Source organism: Falco naumanni, chromosome 10, assembly GCF_017639655.2.
Source record: "Falco naumanni isolate bFalNau1 chromosome 10, bFalNau1.pat, whole genome shotgun sequence".
NCBI classification, from domain to species: Eukaryota; Metazoa; Chordata; class Aves; order Falconiformes; family Falconidae; genus Falco; species Falco naumanni.
Genome location: NC_054063.1, coordinates 19,649,131 through 19,676,787, shown reverse-complemented (window position 1 = coordinate 19,676,787; position 27,657 = coordinate 19,649,131). Strand labels below are relative to the sequence as shown.

General features: G+C 39.0%; 1 protein-coding gene across 5 annotated transcripts; it reads right to left on the bottom strand.

Annotated features, from left to right (window-relative positions):
* Positions 1-337: 337 nt before the first annotated feature.
* On the bottom strand, positions 338-27,054 carry BUB1B (BUB1 mitotic checkpoint serine/threonine kinase B). Of its 5 annotated transcripts, none has more exons than XM_040608542.1 (24): positions 26,952-27,054; positions 26,083-26,245; positions 23,906-23,965; positions 23,521-23,665; positions 22,409-22,605; positions 22,128-22,306; positions 21,810-22,003; positions 19,790-19,884; positions 17,384-17,613; positions 16,939-17,051; positions 15,202-15,299; positions 14,868-14,920; positions 14,311-14,421; positions 13,983-14,067; positions 13,511-13,610; positions 12,235-12,521; positions 11,118-11,308; positions 8,900-9,040; positions 8,615-8,727; positions 8,186-8,347; positions 7,324-7,466; positions 5,606-5,777; positions 5,125-5,231; positions 338-893 (listed from the first exon to the last, which is right to left on the bottom strand). In XM_040608542.1, the coding sequence occupies exons 2-24, from the start codon at positions 26,223-26,225 to the stop codon at positions 704-706; spliced, it is 3,309 nt and encodes a 1,102-aa protein (XP_040464476.1). In that variant the 5' UTR covers positions 26,226-26,245; positions 26,952-27,054; the 3' UTR covers positions 338-703. The 5 variants fall into 5 exon arrangements, with proteins under 5 accessions (XP_040464476.1, XP_040464475.1, XP_040464478.1 ...); XM_040608541.1 differs by having other exon boundaries at positions 26,537-27,013; XM_040608544.1 differs by having other exon boundaries at positions 14,311-14,391; positions 26,537-27,013.
* Positions 27,055-27,657: the final 603 nt, after the last annotated feature.

Genomic DNA, 27,657 nt, shown 5'->3' with positions numbered 1-27,657 from the left:
AGATGCTCAATCCAGTCACTAACTCTAGCCCTTACAAAAGTAAATAAAACACTTGTACTGAGAAGCAAAAATTTACGCATGCATCTTTTTCACTCGTGACTTCATCTATTTTATTTTTTCTTATGACAATCATCCATGAGAACGTATTTCAAGTAGAATCATTCAAGTTGTGTTCGAGTGGCTAGGAAGTCCTGTGTGGTTATGAAAACTGCCACCAAATGAGGGGCTTTTGTATCCAGCAGCCCCAAACAATTCCCAGTCAGGCAAAAGCACTCCAGCAGCGATTCTAAATCAAGCCTTTTGAAACCATCTGACAGTAATGTTTAATATGACAGAGTTGCTATCAAAATAAAACTTTATTGATGAAACACTAATTAAAAGACCAACTAAATGTAGGACAAAGACTTCAGAGACTGCAATGTGAACTAGGTATTAAACACATTTTTAAGGAACTACACAACAAAGGGAGCGGCCAGTTATGACAACAGTTTCCTACGGCAAACTGCTCGGACACAGTCTAGTTCTCATAGCTAGTTTAGGAAGTTATTTATGCTCTGATGCAGTATCACCATTCTTCAGCAAGTTCCATGTGAAGTATCGCAGAAACCGCTACAATCACTGTTCAGGCTTACATTTGAAAAAAAAAAATAAGTTAACAACATATTCCTCTCTATAATACAAAATATACCTGCCCTCTATGAAATCACAGGAAGTTCTCCAAGAGGAAAGTTTCTCCCAGTGCAGCTAAGGATTCACAAAGTCGTTCTTGGAAGCAGCTGTCAAACATGTCACTTATTTCCTCTTTTAACTCCCTCAGCAGAGGCACTGTGGCCTTACCATCTGCATTCAGAATTCGCTCAAAAAGTTTACTCCAGAAATCACTGTCAACAGTCCTAAAACAAACAGAGCAGTTTTCAGTGAAACAGTATGCACACACAACATGTCTGACAAGATTTCCATTCATATTCAGCACTAAACCCCCTGGAAGAACCAAGTCTGAAATAACAGTTTCACTCACATGAGTAAATGTAAAGGAAAACTAGGAATGTATTATATGTGTGGGCCTGTTTCTCTTTCTTAGTAGGTTTCTGGATAGTAACAAGACAGGCTGTTCCACAGGTATATCAAATACACTATTTTTACAGTTACCTTTCCTAGCGTGCCTGACCACTATTGCCATTCACAGTGAGTCCCAGCACTTTCAATTTAAAGCAGTTATCAAAAGCATTATTTGAACCAACAAAGTTGGAAGACTCCTTTCATGAAAAAGGGATAGAGGTAAATCTTATTCCCCTATTTGCAAGTTAAGTTCACAGGTCAATATTAAAGGAAAATGGCAAGAGAAATAAAGGGCGGGGGAGGATTGTTTACAGCCAGTTTAACTTTCTTTTTTCCCCTGCATCCATCTGCCAGAGCTCTCATAGAGATAACATTTCAAAGACAATTAATAGTAATAAATCCCCTCTCTCCCAGATATACCCACACAACATGAATAAAAAGGTTAAATGACTCATTAAACCCTCAGAAAATTGATATAAGAGCTAACCCTTTGTTCTTCAGTCCTGCACTGAAGTCCATAGACCGCACTGCTTCTGAATACTGAAGCAATCCTCTCCCTCAAGCTAGGAGTTACATTGGCTTTTGAACAAATTATCTGCCTCTGCTTTGTAAGTGACTCACAAAACAGCAGCAACCATAGTCTCAGAAGGAATCTGGCCTGTGCTATTACACTAGCAACTCTTACATTTTCTAAAATAATTAAGTCACACAAAACCTAACCAAGAAAACAAACATGCAAGACTTGAGGCCATTTTCTTCACGGTCCGAGACAAGCAAGAGGCATAGCAGAGAAGGTTCAATGTTAGTAAGGACATCTAGGGAGTTACAAGTGACAAAAATAGCCCTAAAAATTCAAATACAGCTTCTATATACAACCTCACATAAGCCAGCACAGCTGAAGTTTCCTAAAATAGGATAGTGAAAACAGGAAAACTAAAAATGCTCCTGAAACTGAAAATTTTCCACATCCATTTTTTAATAATGGTAACATGCTAAAAACCCCTCCCCTGAAAAACATGTCAGCCTTATAGTAATGCCCAAAATTAAAAAAGAAACTTGGTCAGAATTCACATTCTACCTTTTCAGAAGTCTTTACCACTACGTTTAAGTGTTTTGCATTCATTCTGTCACCTTTTAAGTGGGTTCTGATTTATTGAATGCCATTGGCCTTAGAAGAACAATTTTGTGCTTTGCCTTGCAGTTCCCCAATGCTTTGGTATTTTTTGAACTGGTAGTAAAATTAGTGGCTCTACCAGTCACTCTACTATCTTTACATTTGTTTAATGTTTTAAAATATTTAAGTCCTTTTTAAAAAGCATTCCTAAGATAAGGAGATCATGGTTGTTACATATAACACTCGTCAGCCTTCTAGGAAGAAGCCATCTTTCTATTTGTCACTGCCTAAATTCTCAGAACATTCTTTGACGAAAATCATCCTGTCAATACAACCCTCAAAAAACCCCCAAAACACCCAAACAACCAAAGCAGCCAAACGAACCCCCAAAGAAAGAAAAAAAATCCAATTTCCAAGTCACTTAGCAGAAAGGACAGAAGTAACATGACCTTTACCAAAAAAAAGTAGAATTACTAAAAGCAACAGGAAAAAAAAAAGTGGTCTGCATCTTCATGGGTGTTGCAAGCATCACTGCCATGCAAAGGATAAAGTGCAAGATTAATATCCATCAGCTGACTTTCTCAGGGAAGTGCTTCACTGTGCAGCCCCTTCTGGTGGATGAAGATTCCCTGCAGCAGTAACCTTGCTTGTCAGAGACTGCTTGAGAATTTATTGAAAGCTTCAAATTGACTGAGGAAGTGTTGTCAATTAGTAAGAGCTAAAACACACTAAAAGAGCTACACATGAATGGAAAAAAGATTCAGTGCAGATTCCTTATTCCCACATAATGAAATGCCTCATTTATGCTGTTGATCTATGACTTCATTGTAACATGTAACTAAAGCACCTATACAAACATTTCTTGGAATTCTTGATATTGAAAAATAAGTACAGGAGATGAATAATAAATCTATCACACTTTCAGAAGCAAAGTAGAAGACAAGATGGAAAATAGAAATTCCTTATTTGTACTCTAAACTTTGAAGCAGTTACGATATACCCCAGTGAGTGATGAGCCATTACAGCTTCATTCCAACCACATAGAACTCATGCCCAGGCTCTACCTTCTTCCTCCTTTGTCTCCTCTAGTCCTTCACAGGTCTCACTCCCCTTCTACCCAAGTCTTCCTCCAAGTTCTGCCTCTACCCAGAGATCTACGTCTTTTGATTCACTGTCTCCAGCTTTAACTGAAATTCTTTTCCAATTGACCCCTCCCCTCCAAACTCCCCCTAACAGCCAGCCCTATCCTTCCAATACCAGACCTACTACACCTGTTACTCAGCTTCTCCTGCTCCAGTTATTCAGCCAGTTATAGCTATTTTTCCCACACCCACATCCTGATCAAGTCTGCAACACCCTGTTCCTACCTTCTCAACTCAGGCTTTCTATGGCTTCATCTGCAATAGCTCAATTTAATCTCTTGTGGAATTAAAAAAATCAAGTAAAAAAATTTAAATTAAAAAAAGGAAACACTATCAGAAATCTGTCCCTCTATCCCCACAGAATATTGTTAAAAACAGATCATGTTCTGATAGAAATTAATATACAGGAGTCCTATTATTCAGAGCAGGTCAGATTTACATAGCTCAAAGATATGTAATGTTAGAATATCTGTCAGTGGAGAGCAAAAGCTAGTCTCCATCAATGATTTCATTGCCTTTTTTGCCCCCCCCCCCCCCCCCCCTTTTAAAGTATTTCTGAAACAAAGGCAGTATAAGATACATATTTACTGCCAACCTATGCATCATTGATATTCATTTCTTCAGAGAAGAATCACCCTTGGCGATTTTGTTCTTCACAACCTAGTCCTGTAAGTTGATCCTCTGAAGAAAAATCAAAAGCTACAGGGTACAGTACGGTATGCATAGCAAGGGCTCAGCAAAAGCCTGCTCTAGCCTTGAAACTACTCATATCAGTAGTAGAAAAATGGATATACACCCAGTAAAGAAAAAAAGCATTTCTTCCCCTGTACACAGTTTAAGAAGATGAGGATTTTTCATTTTGGGGTTGGTTTTTTTTTCACTCCAAAGGTTGAAAACAACAAACTAGGGGGTATAAGTAATGCAGGTTGCTAGGGAACTGGACAACTCCCAGCTGGTAGTAGGTTTTCTTAAAGCAAGATTACAGAAGTATATCCACACAGCAAGTGTGGCTAATATACTATGGTCCCGAATGCAGATATCTGTCAAGTATTTTCTGTCATGAGTTGAGAGTTCTGGGACATCCTTATGAAACGCTAAGGCAGAAAATTCTGCAGGATGTGACTAACAAAACAAACAAGCGTTTAATCTAAGAACAAACAAAGGGTATATGAAGGCAGAGTAGTCTTATAGCCAAAACACGTGGCTAAAGGAGAGCAGTATTAATACCTGAAGACACACAGCAGCTTCCAAGAAGCAGCTACTTGCACATGCATCTTACATTATAATTTTAAATTATTTTCCTTCTTGTGTCTGTATACTGTTTTTGCAACTGTAACAGACAGAACTTAGTCTGTACTAAGTGTGTTTAAGAACAGTGTCTTAGAAGCCTTTCAATATAGCCTAGAATAAATAAAAAAAAAAGCAGAAAACCAAAATAAATCTCAATTTCTAAAACAAGATGTTCATGTAATTTTTTCCCTCAACACCCACTTCGAAACTTCTCCAAGCTTGGTCTATCAAGTGAAAAGAGAGACTAAAGTAGTCTGGTCTGAAAGGATAGAAAAAGCAAAATCATCATAACTGGACTGTCAGGCTCATATTCAGCTTAAAATTGTCTCCTACACAGCACTAAGGCTACTACACAATAAACAAGTCTAGTAGCTTCAAAATTTAAATCATCACAGAACTAATGCTTTTGGCACAACAGCACAAAGTTCTGTGTTTACGCTTTGAAGATGGTACTACTGTAAAGAAAGCGAAGGGTTAGAAGTCTGCTTTCACAGCAGCCTCCTCTGCAAAAGGACTTACCTCGACACATTTTGTCTGATTTTCCAGATGGAATCCTCTTGATAGACCTGGACATGATCCCCAAACAGCATCAAATGGACTATATCTGCAATGCCAACCAAGTCTATCTGCAATCACAACAAACATCATAAAATTCAACCTCAGTTTCTGCAACCCACTACAGATTTCTCCTTTGGTGCTTTCACAGATTTAAGTCTGAATTGGTCTTTGCATCAGAATCTTCCAGAGACCTGCTAAGCAAGAAAACTTCAAAAAGTAAAATCTGGTCTTATTGTAGGTTCTTAAATAAATACAATAGTCACATTCAACAGCACTTCCAGACCCTTCACTTCATGCCAAAGAGTTAATCAGATTGAAAATTTTCTTTATTCAATATTTATTGATAAAAGCTTTCTCAGTGTTTGTAAAATATAATTTAAGAAAATAGAGATTTTGTAAAGGAAACACAGTAACTAAGATGTCCTGCTAAACAGGGACTCACCTGATAAGGAAAAGAACTTTTTGTCAGAAGCTGTTGTCCATGATGGGTCTGAAATATAGGAAAGCTGCTGGGCAAACTTACTCGAGACTGTAATCTCAAATCTAGACTGTGAGAGAAATCCACTATCTTCAGAGCTCTTGCCATCTCATCATTAGCAAATGGATCACAGATTCTGAGCAAAGGAAATAAATGAAGCAACAAACTTGAGTTTTGGTTTTTGAGGGTTTTTTTATGAAACTTAACAGTGTAGCAAAGGTGAGTCTTAGCTATGTCAATGCTCCCCTCTGATGGTTAGCTTAAGAACTACTGCTGAAAAGACTACCCCTGGATGGGGAATCGGCTGGCAGCCTGAAGCTTAGAGAGGATACTGCCATCTCCAGAGTACACAATGGGAAACACTGAAGGTTAAGGATGATACTGTTTCGATGTTGTCAGTTATCTGAAACACAGCTAGTGAACAGGAGAATAACATAATGTTTAGCAATTCTCCCTCTCCTTCAAAATCTGAGAATACTTTATAGAAGGAAGAATTAAGCTTCACAATACTTTAATAAACCTTTCTTAATCTACACACCAGGGAGGACAAACAGAAAGGGCAGTGAGGAGTATCTGTATAGATGACAGCGTACTGCCAAGCCAACAACATAAACAGATCACACTTCTCACTGCTATTCTTACATACTTGTATGCTATGAGCATATTTTGTAATTTATGCTATGCACTTGTCCTAGGATAGTTTTTGCTGTCTAAGAAAAACAAATACCACTGTCCTAACTTTTTGGCAGTTTGGTTTGTATTTGCCACACAGAAGTCCAGCAGGAGATACCCAAGTCCATCAGGCCACTGTTAGAGCAGTGATATCCAAAATAGGATGCAGGCACCCTAAGAAATGTGCAAGACAATCCATTGGGGTGTGTGAAGAAAATATTAGAACTTCAGTAGTACATGTACATAAAATTTATATCATTTATTTATAGAAGTCATAAATAAAATAAAAATATTATAAACAAAATATATTGGGCCTGTGCATGTTAGATGACTGTAGGTTCAAAACAAATTTCAAGTTAATAGCTATTTTTAACCTATCAGTCAAGAACAGCCTTAGTGAATTTCTTCTAATGGAATAACATCTTAATCATCAGACATTCCAAAGTTACTGTCTTCCCACACTTAGTTCACAGATCACATTCCAAGGGACTTGTGACTTTGTTAATATAATACAGGAAAGAGCTTAAAGAAGAAAACTAGATCTGCGCATCAAGTTACAAGCTGGACTGTAGTGGAAGCTAAGGAATCTGCTTAAGAGTGTGTACGGATATTCCAGTCCCACCTGCCCTTTGCCTTCTAATTTCCTGTTTCTCAGATACATAAAACCAGAAGGCAAATTATTTACCAGTATTCAGTTATCTGTTCAGTATGTTGGTAAAGTAAAAAGTTGAGAACACAGGCAATAGCAAAACCATTTTGTTTAGTCTAAGTTTTACAACATCACTGCATACTATTTCTATGGAAATAAACTAAAGAAAGGTTTATTCCTAAACAAAGTGTTTTCACTGTTTTTCAGAAGAGTAAAATATTTTTGCTGTAGCCTACAAAAAAACCAAAGCCACTGGACTGCAATATCAGTACCCCAGCTAAAGAGGAGAAATTACAAAAGCACAAGAGCTGTAGCTGAAAGAGTATTATACATCCTCGCATATTCACACAAAGAGACAAACCTGTCTCCCAGAAAGAACGTCTCTGGATTCAGATCTCCATGGACAATCTCTGCTTTGTGGAGCTTCTCTACCACACCCAGAAGATTATAAACAACCAGTAGGATAACTTCCTCTGTAATGGGCTTACAGGCACGAATAACATCCTAAAAACAGGGAATAAACATGTATCTATATGCCATTCTACCTTTGATTAAGTGAAATATTTATAGCTCACCTTTTTTTCCTTACTCATGCGTAGAGATAACAGTCCTAGCCTAAATTCATAAAATCTAATTTTGCCTGTGATCAGCCCAGCCAGAATTACAAAGAACCATAAGCCATTCAGAGACACTATTATTCAGTAGTGGACAAAAGATCAGGAGGAGGAAATTGAACTGAAGACTGAAATCACCATTTAATTTGTAGTCTATTTACATGCAACAATTCAAAACACACTTACAAGACTATATAAAATTTAAATCCTTCAGCAAGACACTAAATGCTATATAACCTTGCTATAGCAGACTGGAAGACTGGAACTCATTAAAAGATATCAGGTTAAACAAGAGTTTTAGATGCAAACCTTGTGGAATAACAGGTGATTCCTGGCTCAGGTTGTTCAACACTCATGAACAAGGAATATATAAGAACTTGGTTTGAGTTTGTCTCTGAAAAGCACATGATCTATGAATGCGAAACCAGCTCTAACTGAGGCTGTAACAGACGATCCTGATTTGTATATAGACAAAACCCAGAGAATCTAGATTGCAGGATTAAACACGTGAAGCTATGTTCAGCAATGAGCATAATGACAAGAAAAACTCACTAATGGTACCTATGCAAGATTTCACATCTTCTACAGTTATACTTTATCTGTACTGACCCCAATTGTGAAGCGATTTATACCCCTGTGCAAAACAGCACAGCCATCTTGATACAAGTAACAGCTGCAATTCTCACTGAAGCTCTGGTCAAAGTCAGTATTCAAACGCTGCTGTAACTGAAGTGTGATATAAAAATCCCAAGGCACAGGCTGAGAATACACCTACAAGAAGGTACATAGGAAGAACATTTATTTTTGGAATGAAGCGAAAATTGCTCATCTTCATATTCTTTTCACCCTCTTTTTTTCCTCCCCATTTTACCAAGGAAAAAACTTTTAATTTATATCGACAACTAGAAAGAGAACTTGAAGTAGTTGACTTCATGCACAGAATTCAGAAATTAAGACCAAACTTACAACATTTTACTTTATACTGGCTGAGGAGATTTTAACATTTCACATTTGTATAATAACCATCACATGCGTTACCTTTATTGCAAATCCTTTTGCATCCAACTGGGTGAAGTTAGCTGGAATGGCAAAAAACATCTTGTTTTCTTCATTGGTCCAGTATTCCCATTTGATACAATAAGTCTCACTTCCTGTTACAAAAGTATACATTCATGAGCTGTCACAGCAAATATACACACCCAGGCTGTTCAAGTTTTCTCCCTCTATACCTCATAAAACTAGTGAGGGTGAGTATGAAGCTTATTTCAAACCAATTAGAACATCAATAGGTCCCTTGCACTGTGGAGCGTCTGGCATACCTACCTAGCTCAACTTCTTTCTCCAACTCCATGACAGGCAGAGTGCCAGTCTCCAAATGAAAATCTGGAGAAGCAGTCAATGTTTCTGGCATAGGATCTAAAAGCTTTTTACGTTGTTCAGCACTCCACTGAGTTACATCATCACCTGGGAAGACAAGTAATAGAAACAGATGAGCTGAAACTAGGTGTTGAGTCTCTGTGACTTGATTATATCTGTCAAGAAAAAGCAAGCTGGATATTGGAAGCTTTCTATCTGCATACGAATTTACCACATCACCTTTCAGCAAGCCCATTAATCTATTTCCAATAGTTTTTTGTTCCGTGAAGCGAAAAAGACATTCATCTTTGAAACTACCTCACAGACTAATGTCATCATAAGGTCTCGATGATTATACTGTAGCATCATGTAAAACGTCTCTTTTACAAGAGACCAAAGCTCTAGATTAGGTACATCTGCTCAGCCACAGCAGAACTCAAATTCATTTTGCAAAGTAACACTCCATTTTTACATCTATGTCTAGAGTAAGTGATTAGCTTGTGATTTTTTAAATGAAAGGTTTTATCGGAATTCACTCCTTGGAATACAGCAGGGGGTTAATGTAAGAAAAGGAAAACAAAGTTGGACTCCAACTCTGCTGCTAACTGTAATATTAAGAATTTAATGGCTTTTACCTCCTCAAAGACACACAAAATAATTACATGTAGTTCTGGGTTTGTTTTCCTGCATAACAGGACAGAGAGAAGGTCATTCAATAGACAAGTTCATCTGTACAAAACCAAGGTAGCCTGAAAAGTGTTTATCTCAGAGTAAAACACAGCAGAGCTAGACAGCTTCAGTTGACTTCCTCTCCCAAAGACTATGGCTAGTAATGAGTGACAACATTTTAAGCTTCCACAGTACAAGAGTAAGAAACAAGAGTATTATTACTTACTGTTATATTTATGAAACAATTTATATTTATGAAAAGCATTGCAGTAAGATATCGCTCAGAAAGTAATTCTGTGAAAAGTAGATCCAGGAAGCATTGTAGGTTGAAGGCTAAATAGGTGTTCCAATATTTTACCATCGCAAACATGATATTTACTGGCATGCCTTACAGGAATAAACTGACAGACATCTGATGTAACTTTTCTGCTCTTCGCAACATAAAGGAGTCCTCAGTAGAATTACTACATCCAGCTTGAGAACAGTTCAAGGAAGATGTACAGAAAGCAAGAAAAAAGCAACAGGAATGATCAAAAGTTTAAGAAAGGACCATTAAAGCATCTGAACAAATGCCTTTTTCTGAAAAAAATCTGCGAAGATTCTTCATCTTGCCCTAAAGATTAGTGCGTATGATGAGTGTAATATCTATCAAAAATATTTCAGCTATTTTAGTAACAACACACTGTTAATTTTATTTTCATTCCAGGTCTCGAGCATGCCTCGTTATAAAATAGTCTGCAGACACACAATAACATATTCTTCTCTAGAGCAGATACACAGTTCTAAAATACCATAAATAGAAATCAAAGGAGTTAAAGGCAGGTTAAACACCTTGAAAACTGTCATTTAACACAAACCTAATTCTACAGGCCATATTTTGAAGGCTTTTTGTGACCATACCTGTTCTAACTGCAATATAAAAGTTGATAACAGAGAGAAACAAAGGTATTTTTAGCTAGAAGAAAAGAAAAAAAAAAAAAGAGAAGAAATTAACTACATTTAAGTACCAGTGTTGTTTTCCTTCAATAGGAAAAACACAGCTGCAAAACAGCACTATAGTTTACAGCAAAGTTAAAAGTGCAAATTTAAAACCAAAATTATGCAGCTTTCACTAGATTTTAAATTCACATTCACTTTTTTCAACGCAGCACTTAAACACACAGTGCGATTGCAGAGAGGAAAAAAATTAAGAGAAAACAAAGGCATCTTAGAGGTTCTTACTACTATCCAGTACAAATTTTTTTTAATTTGACCTCATTACTCCTACACAGTCCCTGCTTTAATACATTAGATAGCTTCTCTGTCACATTAATATTTACATTTTTTGGATGCTGACAAGCATGCAATACTATATACCTCACTACTACTTCTGACAAGTGAGACATAACTTTAGTCACAAGTCAAAGTAATGGGAAATACACATAAAGTAGAGAATAGAGGTAGTAAAGAAAAAACACCATAGTTTAGTGACAGTTGCAAGTTATTTGCTGAGAGTGAAACTCAGTTTAGTACTAACCAGTAATGTTTTCATTGGTACCTCCACAATCACTAGCCATTTCAGCAGGCAAGCTCTGAGCAAGTTCCAGTTTCTCAGGGATATGCAGGTATTTAATAGTAGATATTTGTGTAACAGAGGACCGAGAAGATCCTGAGGAGACAGAACCACCTGACGAACGAGTATCTTCCAGGCTTGCTTCCATGATCGGGCTGTAAATAAAGTCATCAGCCATTCAGACTTTCAGAAGATATGGTGCCTAGATAATACCAGCCTAGTGACTATGAAAAGATACTGTGCACTCCCAGACTTCATGTTAAAGAATCCCTTTCCCATCCTTAGTGGAAAACCAATAGATATGTCAGAGCTTCATTTTAGCTTCGATGATTGTTTATACTCAAAATTAACTTGTAGACTAAGATTCTATCTTCCCTGCCACTAAATATGACTGCTACAACAGAAGACATGCTGAATGTTTATTACTCCCTTTGCTACCAAAATTCAGACCTACAGTGTTTTTAAAGCAAGGGAAATAACTCTTGCTCTTCCTTCCCAATTATAATCAGTACAGCTTCCCAGGGAACTTGCCAAGTAAACAAACACCTTCAGCATGATATACATGTTTACATACTAACAGCTAGCAAATCACACTCAGTTCTGAAGTAAGAAAACACCATACAACAGATGGGTTTTTTCTCTACAATGATAAGAAACAGGAGGTGGTATGCCAGTTTTTTTTCCTCCAGCTTTTCTCATCTGAAGGAACCTAAGCTATAATCACCAGATGCATTTTGTGTACTAAAATAACTACAGAAGTGTAACAGTATAAAAGGAACTAATGATTCTACTGTTAACCTCTGGTTACAAAGACAGAATGTGTTTATTAATTTATTTGCAAATTGTTTGGTAGAAAAAGCATGGAGTTAAGTCCTGCAGCAGTGATACTAAAAAGCCAAGTGGGCTTGCTATTGCCCCTTAAATCTGCTGAAGGCAAAACGGACCACAAGCTAGAGAAATGGCTGTTTTCAGTATTTTCTGCTTTCTTCAGAAAATTTTTTCTTCAGCAACAGGACAGTGTAACCACAGCCTATGAAAGACACACAGGAAAAGGGGCTTAAGATGCTTTGCTGTTAATTACCTCAGTTTGTTTACATCAAGAACTGCATTGTACTCTCCCTGACAAACCAGCGCTTCCTGATTCAGAGGCACACTCTTAGATTCTGGACAGCCTTCCTTCAGGACACCCTGTGAAAAAGCAGAAGTTGGGACTCTCTGAGCTAGCACCCCATGAAAGGGTGTTGAGGCCAGGTGGGCAGCCCTAACAAAGTCACACGTGTCTTCTGGGTTGGCACAAAGAGTTTTGTTCTTGTAGGAGCCTGTCACAATTGCATCTTCAGTCAACGGTTCAATTCCATTCAGCTCATCCTGAAAAAAACAGGTTGAGACAGTAAAAAGCCTGTAGATTTTATGTTGAATTTTCTTTTAATTTATTTAAAAGCTGAACATTTCTTTCTCCCACCCCACCACTTTCCAAAATGAAACTGATGCTCAGTCTTCATGTCCTCTACCTATATTGCTACTCAATTTGAGTAACTGAACCCTAACTGTAACTGTGTATTTTTTCCCAGCTAGAAGGGGTAGCTTTGTTACCCTCCAGAGTGCTGCAGAGCTGCCACCAAGTGTTAACAGCTACTCAATATCTACCACTGCAGAAGTCTGTTTCAGTTCAGTTAAAGCACGTTAAGGCGTTTATAAAAATGACTCTAGAACCAAAATCAGCATAATGCTCACCATGCTTGACCCTGCTAAGTATTTCATTGTAGCTGTACTTAAAATCCTTCTCGGCTCAGAAAGAAATCCTCTCACTCAACCAGTCTAAAGGTCTATCACATCATACAGTAATTAAGTCCTTTGGTGAGAATAGCAACTACCATCTCTATTGAAAGCTTTACAAATGTCTGCAAAACTGCCACATAAAGACATATAGCTTAGGAAACAAGATACAAAGGTTTAAGGGAGTCAAACATATGGTACTTTGGGTGAGGAACAGAAGCAGAGATGCTTGTTTGGGCACATGGCAAGAAAGTGTATGGAACAGGAAGCAGCATTCAAGAGTGCAGCTCTTCATCACACAAACCTTTTAGAGTAATCCTGGCCACTAATCAGTTGTTTAAAATTCAGAAGTCTCCTTACTATAATCTCCATATTAGCCATCTTAAAGTCTAATAAAAGCATGAGATTTCCAGTGTAATCTTAAAATCACCCAATTCAAGTACTGCCATGCCAGACAAGTTTATAATCCCTGCTTATCACACATGTCAGTCCAGCCAGTCTCATTCAGTTCAACAACTGACATTCTATTTTGGTTTCTCCTTAACAGGAAATCTGCTGTGGGGTAAAAATTGTTTCCTTACACAGGCTTCTGGTGATGCACTTTCCTTTGCAGTAAGAGAATCTGAAGGTTTACGAACAGCAAGAGGGCGCTGAGCACTCTTCTGTGTATGATCTGCAGAACTAAAATAAAGTTACATTTCATTAAATGTTTATTACAGCTGTTTCTGATCTTCAATAGAGATTCTTCTCAAGAGTTTACTGATGATTTCATTCTACCACTTTCTACTACAGAAGAACTAGCTCTTCAGAATGACAGAAGTTTATATAGCAGCTTCAATAGTTCTAGATTGAGGGGGAACAACAGGAGAGTATTTCCTCATCATGGACTTCTCAAGTAGAGTAATGAACTAAAACAAAAAAATACAAACAAAACAAAGAAACCCACATCCATACCGGAAATACTAGAAACAGTACTGCACTTCAACTGCTACAGAAAGCAATTTGATACTTCAGTTCTCCCTACCCTTGAAATCTAGGTCTTAATAATCCTACCTTATATTCCGACTTGATGAAGTAGAGGATTCATCAAATATGGAGAAAAATGTAGCAGGATCTGGTGGGACAGGGAAACCAACATCTGTAAATAAAAAAACAAGAGACTGCATTATAGCAGTTTTTCCACAACAGCATATCCAATGCTATTCAAAATTTTTAATACAGTCTAAAAAAATACCAGTCCTAGAGCAGGAAATTAGAGCACGAGCATTTTAAAGAAACCTATTAAAAGAGGCTTGGTTTTGTAGTGTTAATATACCACAGTTTGACTACCATATTATGTTAGCTAGCTTGCTCTTTTTAGAATATACTTCAGAATTTGTACCTTTTTTCCCAAGGCTGGCCTCATCTCCCTGTCCCTCCTGTTCATCCTCAGAATTTAAAAACACGTTTCCCTTTCGTGTATCTGGGCATACATCAAGAGACTGGATAACTTCTGTCAACAGTCACAACAGTCAATTCAGGTCAAAAGTAAATTTATTCAGCACACACCCTTCCCAACAACAAAGTGAATATATAATTTCTGATTTTATTCCTCTACCAACTCTTCCGAGGAAGAAAGGACTTAGTGTTAAACTATCTTTGTACTCTCTTACAGATTTTAGTAAGACTGCGTATATGAAAGTGAGGAAAGCTCTTCAGCTATTGAAAGAAAAAAGCTCTTCTGCTTGAAAATAGTTTCAAATAGTGACAATTCTCAGACTTCAGATGCTTTGTCTTTTGCTGAATATGGTTAAAGGCACTACTAGCATGTTCTAATTTTCATTCTTCTAATTCACCTAGACTTTTGGATTTAGTTTGTTGCAGTCTTGCTATTCATATATAAGAACACTTCTCTTTAACCTAACCCTCTCCTTAATTGTAAAATATTTAAATACTTACCCTCAGAACAAGGTAGTTTATGTAGCTGAGTATCTTCAGAGACCCGGAATTCACTGTAAAAGAGATACAAACTTGTTTCTTGTATTTTACAGACACCTTCACAAAACATAATATTGTAAAAAAGGTAAGCCAAACTGACATATACTACTTGTAAGAAGTTAAAATCCCTCAGACAATCAGAAATAAAGGCAGATTACAGGTCCTGGTCACAGGCTGACACCTAGGGGTATATTCCATACTGCCTGTGGAAATGGGCTGTTAGTGATTCCATGTTACTCATAACTAATCATCCCCACAAACTTTCTCACTGTAGGCAAAAAAAATCCAGTATTACCTTTGCAATTGAGGCTGTTTCTCCCCAACTGCAGTTGCACTGGAAAAAGTAAATCCTTGCAGTCCCAAAGCTGGCAAAGCTTCTGTTATCTCTGTTGGCTGTAGAAACGAAACTCTATTTTGATTCTACAGTGATGGAACCACAAGCCATGCAACAAGGTTCCAAGAGCATTATGATAATCCTGTGTAAGTCATTAAGGCCCTGATTAATAATTGTCTTTAGACATTTTTATTTGTACTTAATTTACTTGCATGAAAAACAATCCATTCTTACTGCTTAGTATAGTTAAAATGCATAATTTTACTCTTTGCAACCGTATATATATAACTTTCATAGATTTTATTCTGCAACTATTAGAGACATATGTAAGCAGTTACATCGCTTACATTAAACACTATTTCATTATTTAAAACACTTACAAGGCATTGTTTTGGAAATGGGGGGGAGAAGGGGGAGAGTGGAGAGAAGGACTGTTCTTTACTAGACCAACCGATGAGGCTGGGAAGAGGAAAAACTTTAAAATAGTTAACTTTTACTTGTTATTTGCAACCAATAAGAAAACTGGGATTTAAACACTACCTAGCAACGACAGACCAAAGTATACTTGCTTGAAAGATACTCTGCTCGAGATTGGTATTATGCCTTATTATGTATTCGATATTTTTTTTCCTTTTCTATGCAGACCTTCTATAAAGCTTTGAGACAAACCAGATATGGCTTTGTGTACTGTTCTTGGCTGGGATAGAGATGATTTTCCTCATAGTAGCTAGTATGGTGCTATGTTTTAGTTTTTTGACCAAATAAACTGGCATTTTAGCTATTGCTGAGCAGTGCTTACACAGCATCAAGGTCTTCTGTTCTTCATGCTGCCATCCCAGCAAGTAGGTGGGGGGGCACACAAGCTGGGAAGGGATACAGCTCAGACAGCCGACCCCAACTGCCTGAAAGGATATTCCATACCATATGACATCATGCTCAGCAATAAAATCTAGAGGAAGGTGGGGGACAGTCAGAATTATGTCATTTGTCTTCCCAACTAACCATGATGAAGCCCTGCTTTCCTGTAAGTGACTACACATCCGGCTGCCAATGGGAAGTAGTGAATGCATTTCTTGTTTCGCTTTGCTTGTGTGCACAGCTTTTGATTTACCTGCTGAACTGTCCTTATCTCAACCCATGAGTGTTATCACTTATACCCCTCCAATTCTCTCCTCTATCCCAATGAGGAAGAGCAAGCAAGCGGATATGTGGTGCTTAGTAACCATGCCACTTTGCAACCCTTCACTTCTTTCCCTAGTTCCAGCTTCTCCTGTCTTCTTTTGCACTACAAATTCTCTATATAAAAGGAAACCACACATGAACAGAGCTTAAGGGCGAGCAATTCACCCTTAAGCATTTGGCATACCTTTACTTAAAAAAGTTTAGAAGTTTATATCTTAGCATAAGTATATTGTCTGACTGTTAACAAACTTAATAGTTGTGAAGGAGCACTACAAAAAGTCTTTGATATACATTCCTATAGTGAAAGGATATGACTTGGGGACAAGCAGGGGAGAAGAAAAGAAATATTTCTCTGAGCACTCATTTACTGGGTGATATATGCACATAGTAGACTGAAGCATACTTTCAAAAAAAGTTTAAATGTCAGCCAAAGAAACTTAATAGAAATTGCTCCTCCTTTGGTACTTTTACTTAAGAGTAACTATTTGTAAAAGAACTGTTAAATGAGGACAATACCTGTTCACATACTTGTTTCTGCTTGTCATCATCTTTCTTCTTTAATTTCTTCTCCAGCTCTTCAATCTTCCTTTGTATTTCTTCCTTCTTCTGTGCTATGGCCTGCATCTCCTCTAAGGAAGAAAAGCTTATAAAGCACAATATGTATTCTCCTCTAAGGAAGAAAATCTTATAAAGCACAATATGTATTTCACATGCAATTTGTGACTAAAGCCAAAATTATTTTTAAAGGGGCTAAAATCTCTGGTAGTCTTTCGCTGTTTCATGGCTTACATGTAAAGCTCTCACGTCACTCATGTCACACTCTCTATACTTCAGAGCAATTATATAACTATTCCAGTGGAAAAAGAAAAGCAGCTGCAATAAAAAACAGCTGTATGCTGACAAGAAGTAAGAATAATTTTACGATTCCATCCGTCTTATGCCATCCCATTTTGAAGCATACCTTCGGTTTTCTTCTTTGCTTTCTTTCTGTAGATTTCAGCTCTGATCTCTTCCAAAGAGAATTCTTCAACTCCAGCATAAACTTTATCTTTACAGTACATCACCATGTCTTTCTTTTCTTGAGTATCCTGCTGATGATTTTTTTGCACTCGCTGTAGTGGGTCCTCGTCTTTCTCAGGTTTGTGAGCACTTAAAACATGGTTTATGCTGGGCTCAATTTTGCAGGGAGTCCTGAAAAAACATGTAGTTAGTACTTTGATTATATGTACTTCACTGTAATGCAGAAAAGCAAGCATAGGAGAGAAAACCGCTAAATTCAGAATCTAGTTGTAGAATAGTGTAAAGACATTCTGTTCTGTTGATAGAAAAAACAAACATGAAAAATGGAATGATAGCACATAAAAGACAAGTATACCAACACAGAATTATGTAACAAAAAAACCAAACGCAAAATAAAATGTTAATAAGGCCCAATCAAGAGCACATAAAATTCTTATGATACTCTGAATTGCTGTGCATTGGGGAGCAGGATCTAGGTTTACTTTAAGCTGCATCATTCTGCGTGACCAATACAGGTGGCAAGTCCCTCATCATCCTATAAAACAGAGTTTATCAGGGCACAGGGGCAAAAAAAATAATCAGTAGGACTTAAAAATGGAAGATCTTGGACTAGATTAAGCATTAGCATTTTAGATTAAGAAAAAAAAGGAAGATTTAAGGTGCAATAAGAGGAGAATTTGCTCATGGAGAATGCTTTGCATGCTGAGTGACAGAAATTGCATGTCTCATTACAAAACCCAAAACAAACACCAAAAAAACCTCAATAAAACCCCCAAACCATCACTGTGCAGTGAAAGGAATAGCAGTCAATTTCTTACCTTGAAAGTGGCTTCTGAAAACACTACATGTTCATTTCAGGAGAGAGGAACTAGAATGTGTACAGTTTTACAGATACTAGTAATCTAGACCACTGCAGCAATTATCTGTACCTCAATAAAACATGATCTGAACAACTGATCTTAAAAAAAAAAAAAGTAGCACGAACTGTGGTCTGCATAAATAGTTCAAAAGAAAACACAGTGGACAGTTCTAAGACATCTGGTTTTGTATGTGAATGGACTCACAACCCTAAAACTATTTGGGAGATTAGGAGGCAAATAGGTGCTCCTAACAGTTGGAAGCTTTTTAAAAGCATTTTTAGCAGGGGGTGGGGCCTTACTACCAAGATCACTACAGGGTTCTTCTGCCCAAATGTCTAGATGACAGCTGATGTCACGATTTGCATGTTTACAGTTTCAACCCAACACTTCCAGAATTGATATGGCATCATGAGGGAACTGACTCAAACAAGGAAAAAAGTAAATCTGCTTCTAAACTTTCAACTCTATAGTATAAAACTACATACAAATTCTCTGCTCAAGTTGCTTACAGGTAAATTCCCCAGTATAAAGACGTGTGCTGCCTTCTGTAAATAGTGTCTTCATATGAGAGACCAGCACATTAAGAGATTTAATTCTATGGCATCACCGACTTTCAGGAGCAAGAAATAGTCTTACAGCTTAGACGGAAGTTTAACTTTTATTTTTTTTTAACATACCCTTAAACTAAATTATGGATGTCCTTAGTCAGAGCTATTCTGCAGTTCACATGCAACACACAAAACCCACAGGAATAATCCATGCTGTTAGCCACCTTTCAGCATTCTTTGATTATATGCAATTCAGAACCATGGAAGCTGCCCATCAAACATTCTTTGCCACTTCTCTCCTAGGAAGAGCTTATGTATTCTCTGGCCATCATTAGCGGCAGAAAAAGGTAAGCAGCTTTGCAAAACAATGCATTTGCCTGTGCTCTAACAAAACAGAGTAACCCCACCCCTTGGGATTTATCAGCACTTCAGTGAGCACTATACAAGCAGGAAGGTAATTTCAGGCAAAACAGCACACTCCTCCATGACCTAAGTAACACTGTTGTCATGGAAACTTTGATAGCTTGTTTCAGAACAAAATTCCAGATAGCTTGAGCACAGAGTTCCCAAGACAAAGGAAAACAGCAATAAGCCTGTCTCAATTCAGGGCTGCTTTCAGAACAAGCAACATCCTAAGAGAGGTAACTGTGTTTTTGTGCTAACACACTGGGTTAAGCTATTAAACTAATTAGCATACATAAATATGTTATAGGCTCCCACATAATGAGCAGCAATAGGCAAATATCTCCCATGTCCTTATGCATCCTCCACGGAAGCCTCTGCCACCAAGCTAAAGCACAAAAAGCTTCCAGGCTGACAGATTTTAAAATTCCTGTAGATCAAGAGGCTTGACTACTTGGCAAAACAAGTCAGAATTTTACAAAGCAGCTTCGGTCATTTCAAATGCAATCCCCATTTCAAACAGAAGTGAAGACTCACATGAGTTGCTGCTGAGCTGACTCTTCCACATATGGAGTGAAATCGGGCAGCGGGAAGGGCACCTCTATACCAGAATTTGCACTGCTGCGAGGATGCTGAGGAAGGAAAAGTCAATGTTAACAGCTTAAAGATTAATTTTTAGACTCTACATTACTCTGTACTCTGATTCTCCCTTTTCCCTACAAATATTTGGCTCATTTATAGTTCTTGCTATTTAAAAAAATTAAACCTGATATACTTTTCTAAGATAAATTTACAAGATTAATTTCATTCCGATACATAAACTGTTACAGACCACCTGAACACTAGCACCTAAAAAAGCAAGACAAACTCTTCCTGCATGTCCTCATTAGTACCTAGTTTCTGTTATTATGAGAAAATGTTGGTCAAGCTGCATATTCCAGTTGCTCCTCATTTGTTTTCCAGAAATGCTATAGTCGTCATTTTTCAGCCAAGACTGTTTCATTTTATCATGGTATTCCTTCTGCTGTAGGAACCTCCAGAATTTCCAATTTTCCTCTCAGAGGCCATTCCAACATCACAAAAAACCCTTAACTGCTTCTGAGGTTCATTATTTAAGAGAAGACAGAATTTAGCCTGAAAACACACTACTCATCTACCAATCTGAAATCCCCCTAGACTCTCAAGCAGAAAAAGTTACACAGTGGGGGTATTTCACAAACGAACTTCTCTTTCCAACCATTTTTCAAACTGTTTACTTAGCCACCGGCAACAAAAGAGAAGCCCCTTTCCTCTGTGCACCTCTTAATATCTCACAGCATTCACAAAATGTTATTCCTTCACAAGCCAGAACTAGCGTGACATTTCAGTGCAGTTAAACATCCTCAACTCTTCTGCTAGCTGCAGATTTTTATTTTTCTTTTAATTACATCTAAAATTTCATTAAAGGAGGAACACAGAACTCTAAGGACAGACATTAAAAGCATATAGAAGTGTTTGGGGATCAAAATGAATACGTTGACCAGCCCAAAGCAAGACAACTGATAAAAGAAGTTTACATTAATAATTCCTCATCATCATTCTTCTCAGCTAAATGAAACCTGTGATTTACTGAACTCTTCCATTCACTTAACCAAATTGCTTTGTATCTGGTAGTAATCATTCCTGGAGTTTCCATGAATTTCAGCCCATTTGCTTCCCTCCTCTCATCCTAGTTTCTGTTTCCAAGCTTCACTTATACTGACTCCTATATTGAGAAGTCTAAAATATTTTTATCACCCAATTACTTTCTATTCTTCCCCTCTAATCTACAAAGAACAGGGGAACGCTGAGGGTTATGAGATAAACTTAATTTCATAGGATTGATTTCCTTCAGATAACATCCTGGATCATTTCTCCAGAAGGGCTTAAACACCTGTAGCACAGCTGTTCCTTTTCATGTCTCCAGCATTAGTTTAAACCATTGGAATCTACTTTCTGTCATCCTATTGACAGGATAATTATTCCATTGATACAGTAGTTCTTCAATTCTTTTGATCTCCGCTTTTCTATTTTCCTCACAAGCACTTCAAAAACAGACTTGTGGAATGCTGTACATGCCTTATTTTCATAAGATGGGCAACAAATTCTTCCTTCAGGTTGTATTGCGTGGTATCGGTTTAACTCTTGCTCTTCTTTCTTACAAAATTAACTAATGTCTGGCTTCTCTCCCTTTCTTTGGCTAGTGTTTTCCCTCTTGTATTCCTTTTCTGCCCTCCGAACAGTTTGGCAGGCCATCTCCACCAAATTTTTCCAGTTAGCAAGAATTACAACTTCTTGATTTAAGAGCTTTAGAGTTTTTTAAACTCATTCTAGTAAGACCAGCTTGCTAAACTTGAATAGGCTACGCACAGCCAGACTCCTTAGGAAGAAGCTAGGAAGATCTGTAGTTACAAATAGACACAAAACCCAGGCAAGGGAGAAGGAATATGACCTTGTCTCTGGGATTATCATGATGAAGAGGTCATCAGCTCACATACACCTTCCTCTTTTTTTGCCAGTCCATTTTGAGACTACTTACCCTGCCAGAGTTCCAAGGTCCTGCGCTGAGTTCATTCTCCTTGGCCCTTGGAGCTGGAGGTGCTGTCCATGGCTGTGTTTTAAGTACAGGAACCTCAGGTCCAGAAGCTGAATTTTCATCAAACACAGCAAAACCCGGATTATTTGAAAGTTGCTGAGAAGTTAGTGTCTGGAAGCTGCTGGTTTGATTCGTGGCTATAAGCAAAAAGATTTATACAAATTAAATTTCAGCTATCACAACTATCACACCCAAGTGCAAATTCCACAAGTAGAAGATGTAACTCTCGCATTAATGTGTCATTTCAGCAATGGAACGTACCTATAAGTGCATCTCCTACACGACTAATTGGGGCTCTCACTTTTTTCTTCCCCCTGCCTTTTAGATCTGCCAATGAGCTTCTCTGAGGTTCTTCAGTCCCCAGAAGACCCACATCATCTTCATCAGGAGCCTCCTCAAGCCCCAGTAGAGTCTGCCGAGAAACACGGATCTGAAACTGCCTGAGAAAAATGTTGGAGAAGTCAGCATGAAGGTCCTTGTGCCAGGTATCTACTGATATACATAAGCCTAATTTAAGCTCTTCCTTTTAGCTGGAAGCTTACCTGTGACGAGACTGGAGTTTGTCCAAAGGCTCAGCCTTGCGCTGAAGACCTTCCTGGAATATCAAATCTGCTTTCTTAAAACTTCCTCTAGCCTCAAGTTCTTCTGCCCATGTGATGTAGAGTAATGCCAGTGTTGTGCCAATTTCCTGGCTATGTAGGTAACTGTACAGATCCAAAGGCTCGTTACAACAATTTCCCTGAAAGAACCAAAGTATCTCAGTAATGACATTGGACTACAAAAGATTCCAAGTCAACGTTTGTGCTTTGATGCCTCCTGTGAGATCCCACCGATTTCAAAACAAGTCTTACAGGAGCAGCTGTAAGGCCAGGACATACAATTGTATCATGTCACAGCACACAATGTAAAGGATTCAATAGGAGAATAACAACGATAATGAGAAAAACCTCTGACTGCATGTATATATTTGTCAATATTACTACCAATCCCTTAACTCTAGCCTATATATTCAAAATGAGTCATTTCTTAGATTTTTAACTGAGAATTCAATGATTGAACTATGTCATATTAGTTTTCCTGAGAATAGTTATTTTAGCTTTATCTAAAGTGTAACATATTATCAGTTTCAGAACTGGCAAATCAGCTCAGGAAGCTAAACCTGGAGAAAAGCTGCTTTAGGAAGACAAGAACAATAAAAACTGTAGCAATGGAAAGACAGGGCAAGACCAGAACACACTCAGCTTGGTTTTGCTTAAATGCAGGATGCGGATACAAGAGAGTTAAAAGTTAGGCTAATGGGTAGGACAGATATAACACTTAAAATGTATCTTGAAATCACTTTTCTCCTTAAATATATAATCAAGCTCTACTTGATTAAGCTACATTCTAACTAGCTTTTTCAAAACAGAACTTCTGGAGTTCGTAGCTGTCCAAACAGAACGATCCTAAAAAAAATGTTTGAAGATCCTATTGAAAATGAGAAGTGGAATTCAAGAGTAGGCAACACATTTGCAGAGTGATACTTCTAATAGCACAACAGATGTACTACATATTATTTGACACTGTTGTCAGAAAAATCAGCTTCACTGTGCACAAATGACATGACATGTACCACAAAAAAGCAGTACACAAGACATATTTGCAAAACACTCACAAACTTGAGCCAGAGATTAAGATAGCGGGGATCTTTGTAGTACCGCTGCTGTTCATTGAGTGCTTTCACTGCCCTTTCCAATATGGCAGCGAGATTGCTCTCCTTTCCGCCTTGGGGGAAGGTTTGCTCTGTCCACTTGATGTACCTAGAGATGGAATGTATTCATAGTAAGTCAGTTCTGAATAAGACACAAGGCCTCTGTTTCAGTATCACATAAGGAAATTCAGAAAAAAATTAGTAATATTATTGAAACACAACATATCATTCAAAAAAACTGTTACAGATTTTATCTTTTAATGAGTTTCTTATTAAATTAGAATATTTTTTCCCAATCTTTTACAAGAATATCTGACCTTTCTATTCTGTCTTCCAAAATAAAACTTACCGGTCCCAGACATCCAGTGGATCATCTCCAGAGTAAAATCTGATTTCCGATTCAAACGCCCTAAAAAAAAAAATTATCCATCCAATAAATACACATGTGTAACTGTAAAGATGTTTTCTATACAGTAAACTAAGACCTTCACTCTCACTTATACCATTTTGTAGGTCTATCAAAAAAAGGCTAAGTTAGTGTATATTTAGGCTTGAGCTCTTACTGAGACCAGAAGAATAAATAAAAAATAAGCCTTTGCACTTTTCTTGAAAACAAAAGCATTGGGAAATGTATCGTCACTTAACAAGAACAGATACACATCTGTCCTGATTTCAGCTGTGATAGTGTTATTTTTCTTCTCAGTAGCTAGTGAGTGCTGTGTTTTGGATTTAGTATCAGAACAATTTTGATAACACAATGATGTTTTCAGTTGTTGCTGAGTGATGTTCATACTGTGTCAAAGACTTCTCAGTTTCTTAGACTCTGCCAGTGAGAAGGGACGGGCACAAGAAATCACGAGGGGACACAGTCAGGGCAGCTGACCTCAATTAGCCAAAGGGATATTCCATACCATAGAATGTCAGGCCCAGTATATAAATGGGGTCTTGCTGTTCAGGGATTGGCTGGGCATCAGTCAGTGGGTGCTGAGAACTGTATTATGCATCGCTTGTTTTTCCCTTCCCTTTAGACCTTAATTCCTCTCTCCTCCTCTCTCCTTTTCGTTATCATCATCATCATTTATTTTATTGCAATTATTAAGGTGTTCTTACCTCAATGCTCAAATTTTACCTTTTTACCCAACTCTCCTCCCTCTCCCACTGGGTGGTGGAGCAAGCTGCATGATACTTAGTTGCCAGTTGGAGTTAAACCATAACAGCATCTTTTAAAAGGGTATTTCCAAGAATTTCTACTAGCCCAAAGCTTATACAGTTGCCCTTGACAGAATGTTTGTTCTGTTATGAAGAGTTATTATTAGACAGATATATGGTGAAGTTTAATTTTTGCATAACGCATCCCTTATTTAAGTATAGGAGAAAGTTGAAACACACACAAGATGATGGAAAAGCATGATGATCAGACAGCTACAGAACTACACCAGAGAACACAGTGAAGACACACCTAAGTGGCCACACTGATAGTCATCATTTTGTCTCATTCAACTCCTGTGCATCATTCCGTCCCTACAACATGACTACTTCACTCTTAGGCAGCCCATCAAGAAAGAAAACCACCTTGCAGTTTGACAAGAACACCAGCCTGTGTTTAGCAGTGGCTCTAACTTGACCTTGCAGAGCTCCCCAGGCAGTCCCTTCTTGAAAGGCTGTGCTCAACCGTAACACCTCACAAACATAATGAGTCAAGTTGGACAAACCCTCTTGCCGACCCCAGTATAGTAACAATTCCATGGCTTTCCATGAAGAAAAAAAATATCCAGATCCAGCTGATAAGCACTGGTTCAGTAAGTACTGGGCAGGTGTTCACAGACTGTAGCATTTCACATAAAATCACCCAGATGGTTCAGCATGACAAGTACCAGTGCTTCCAATTCTGACAACACAGTATGGACATAACTATGCAGACTCTTCACAAAGTCAACTTGGCCTTTCACAGGGCATGGAAATTTGAGGATCAGACAACAGAAATATAACCAAATAGGTTTGGGACACAAGATGCCCTTGAAATCATACAGTCATACCTGTGGAATACTGTATGCAAGACAAGCCAAGCTCAAGCTGACTTTATGCACTCAAGCATCCTTGCAATACAAAGATGACAGAGATACCTGTTTTGTGCCTATATTATGATTGTAGGAAGTATTCATCTCCTAAGAAACACTCTGCTTCAATAGATTATTGTAGCAAAGAAAAAAATATCTCTTCTCCTTGTAACCTATATGTTTTTTTTTTCATAATGAATACATTTAAAAGCACAACTGAATCTCCCTAGTGTTTGCTGTTTAAATGCTCCTTTGCAAACCTGTAAGCAGTAAGCAGTGGTCAATACCATACAGCACCCACAGCAAGTAGCCCTAAATACCTGGAGTGCAACAGTAGCGTAGATGTCCATTACTAAACTTCTTTCAAGCTTTTGTTAGTGCCTATGAGATTAGTACGGCTACATATAACAGAAAAAATAATGAAGAGGTAGGAAGATAAGGGGAAAGAAGGTATCAAAACACTGCTCACTGTTTTTTGAGCTGAACAGCCGTGTGGGCAGAGGTCTCCTTCTGAGCCAGGGCCTCCTGCAAGGCAGACATGACACGCCCCTGCCGAAGGGGCTGCACATTCTCTTTGCTCAGCTCCCACTCATCGCTGCAGTCCTGTGACATAACAGCCTCTCCTTTAAATTCTGCGTTAATAACAAGAGTGATAAGGAATTGATTCATTAGGCAGGATAATAACCAGAGACGACAGATCCACCACACACTTTCTCTCCAGCCAATAAACACACCGTTTATGTCTCAAACTTTTGGAGGGAATTGTGCATTTAATTCCCCTCCCCATATGGGAATAATACAAAACGAGCTAAAGCACTTCTTCACAGTCAAAAACCAGGCAGGTGATGTTAGCAGAAAATACTACTAAGGTTAAGCTGCTTCCCTGCCCAGCTGCGTGCTCCCTTCCTCCCCCCCAAGATTACCCCCGCCTCTGAGGCTGGCGAGCGGCGACCTCCGGCCGAGGGGAGCCTCGGCAGCACCGTCAGCCGAGTCGGGCCGCTCTGGCTCTTCACCCACGAGGAGCTGTAGCGGGCGGGGAGCTGTAGCGGGTTGGCAGCACTCGACCCCCGCCTCCCTGCCGCTGAGGCGGCGCCGGCGCCCGGAGGAGACGAGGACCGCGGCGGAGACCCCCACCTCGCACCGCACGCAAGCGAGCAGCCACAGAGCGAGAGGAGCCGCGCAGCCAGCGGCTCCAATATGGCGGCTCGGCCCTGAGGCGCACCCCCAGCCCCTCTTCCCGCCTCGCAGCCGGGGTCCCTCACGCCGGGATAAGGGGCCGGCGCCCTCCCGGCAGCGGGAACCGTCCCTCAGCCCGCCGGAGCCCACAGCCACACGCACCCGAGAGCGGAGGTCGCAACTCCCCGGCGAGCGCGCGAGCTCCCCGCCACAACAGCAGCCCTGCCTCAGCCGCCTTCAAAATTCAAACTCCAACAGCCGCCAGCCTCCTCCCCATTGGCCAGCGCGCTCCCCACGCCCTCCCGGATTGGTTCCGCCCCAAGCCGGCCCTGTGCATCATGGGAATTATGCTTCTCCTCTGGTGGCTCGCGCCGCCGGCTGCCGGCGGGAAGAAATGCGTAACTTTTTTTATGATTAATGGCCTTATAATTAAACCCATCTAAAAGGCAGCTGTCGCCCCAAGGAACATTTCAGCATTCTGCGTTTCCTGCCTGCACGTGTGCCTGTTGTTTCCCTTGCTCAGCTCTGGTGCTCGCCTGACCTGGCAGCGGCTCTGGTAACGGCCGAGACCTGATTTCTCCACGTTCTCTGCTAGAAAAACAGAAGATAATTCTGTTATTTTCTCTGAGGGCCCTCAGAGCTTGGATTTAGTTTGGCGATCTTGTCAGAAAATCTCGCTTTTCAGGTATCTGTTAAATACAATGCAGCCTTTGAGGCCCCCTAAACTGGCTCCAAGTGACCTCTTTGGTCCGAACAAGTGAGTGTAATCAGAAGTACTAGCTCAGGCCCCAGTGGCAGTGTTGTTGTGTTAATGTCATGCTCAACTCGGTCAATTGCCTTCTCTTCTATAGCACTGCAAGACAGAACT

Bases quoted from the DNA above. Each gene is read 5' to 3' on its own strand.
- BUB1B (XM_040608542.1), bottom strand. From the start codon at position 26,225: ATGTCACAGGACTGCAGCGATGAGTGGGAGCTGAGCAAAGAGAATGTG. The intron at 22,307-22,408 runs GTAAGCTTCCAG...CATTTTTCTCAG, and splicing joins AAACTCCAGTCTCGTCACAG to GCAGTTTCAGATCCGTGTTT. The intron at 8,348-8,614 runs GTAACGCATGTG...ACCTTCTTGTAG, and splicing joins CAAAAGGATTTGCAATAAAG to GTGTATTCTCAGCCTGTGCC.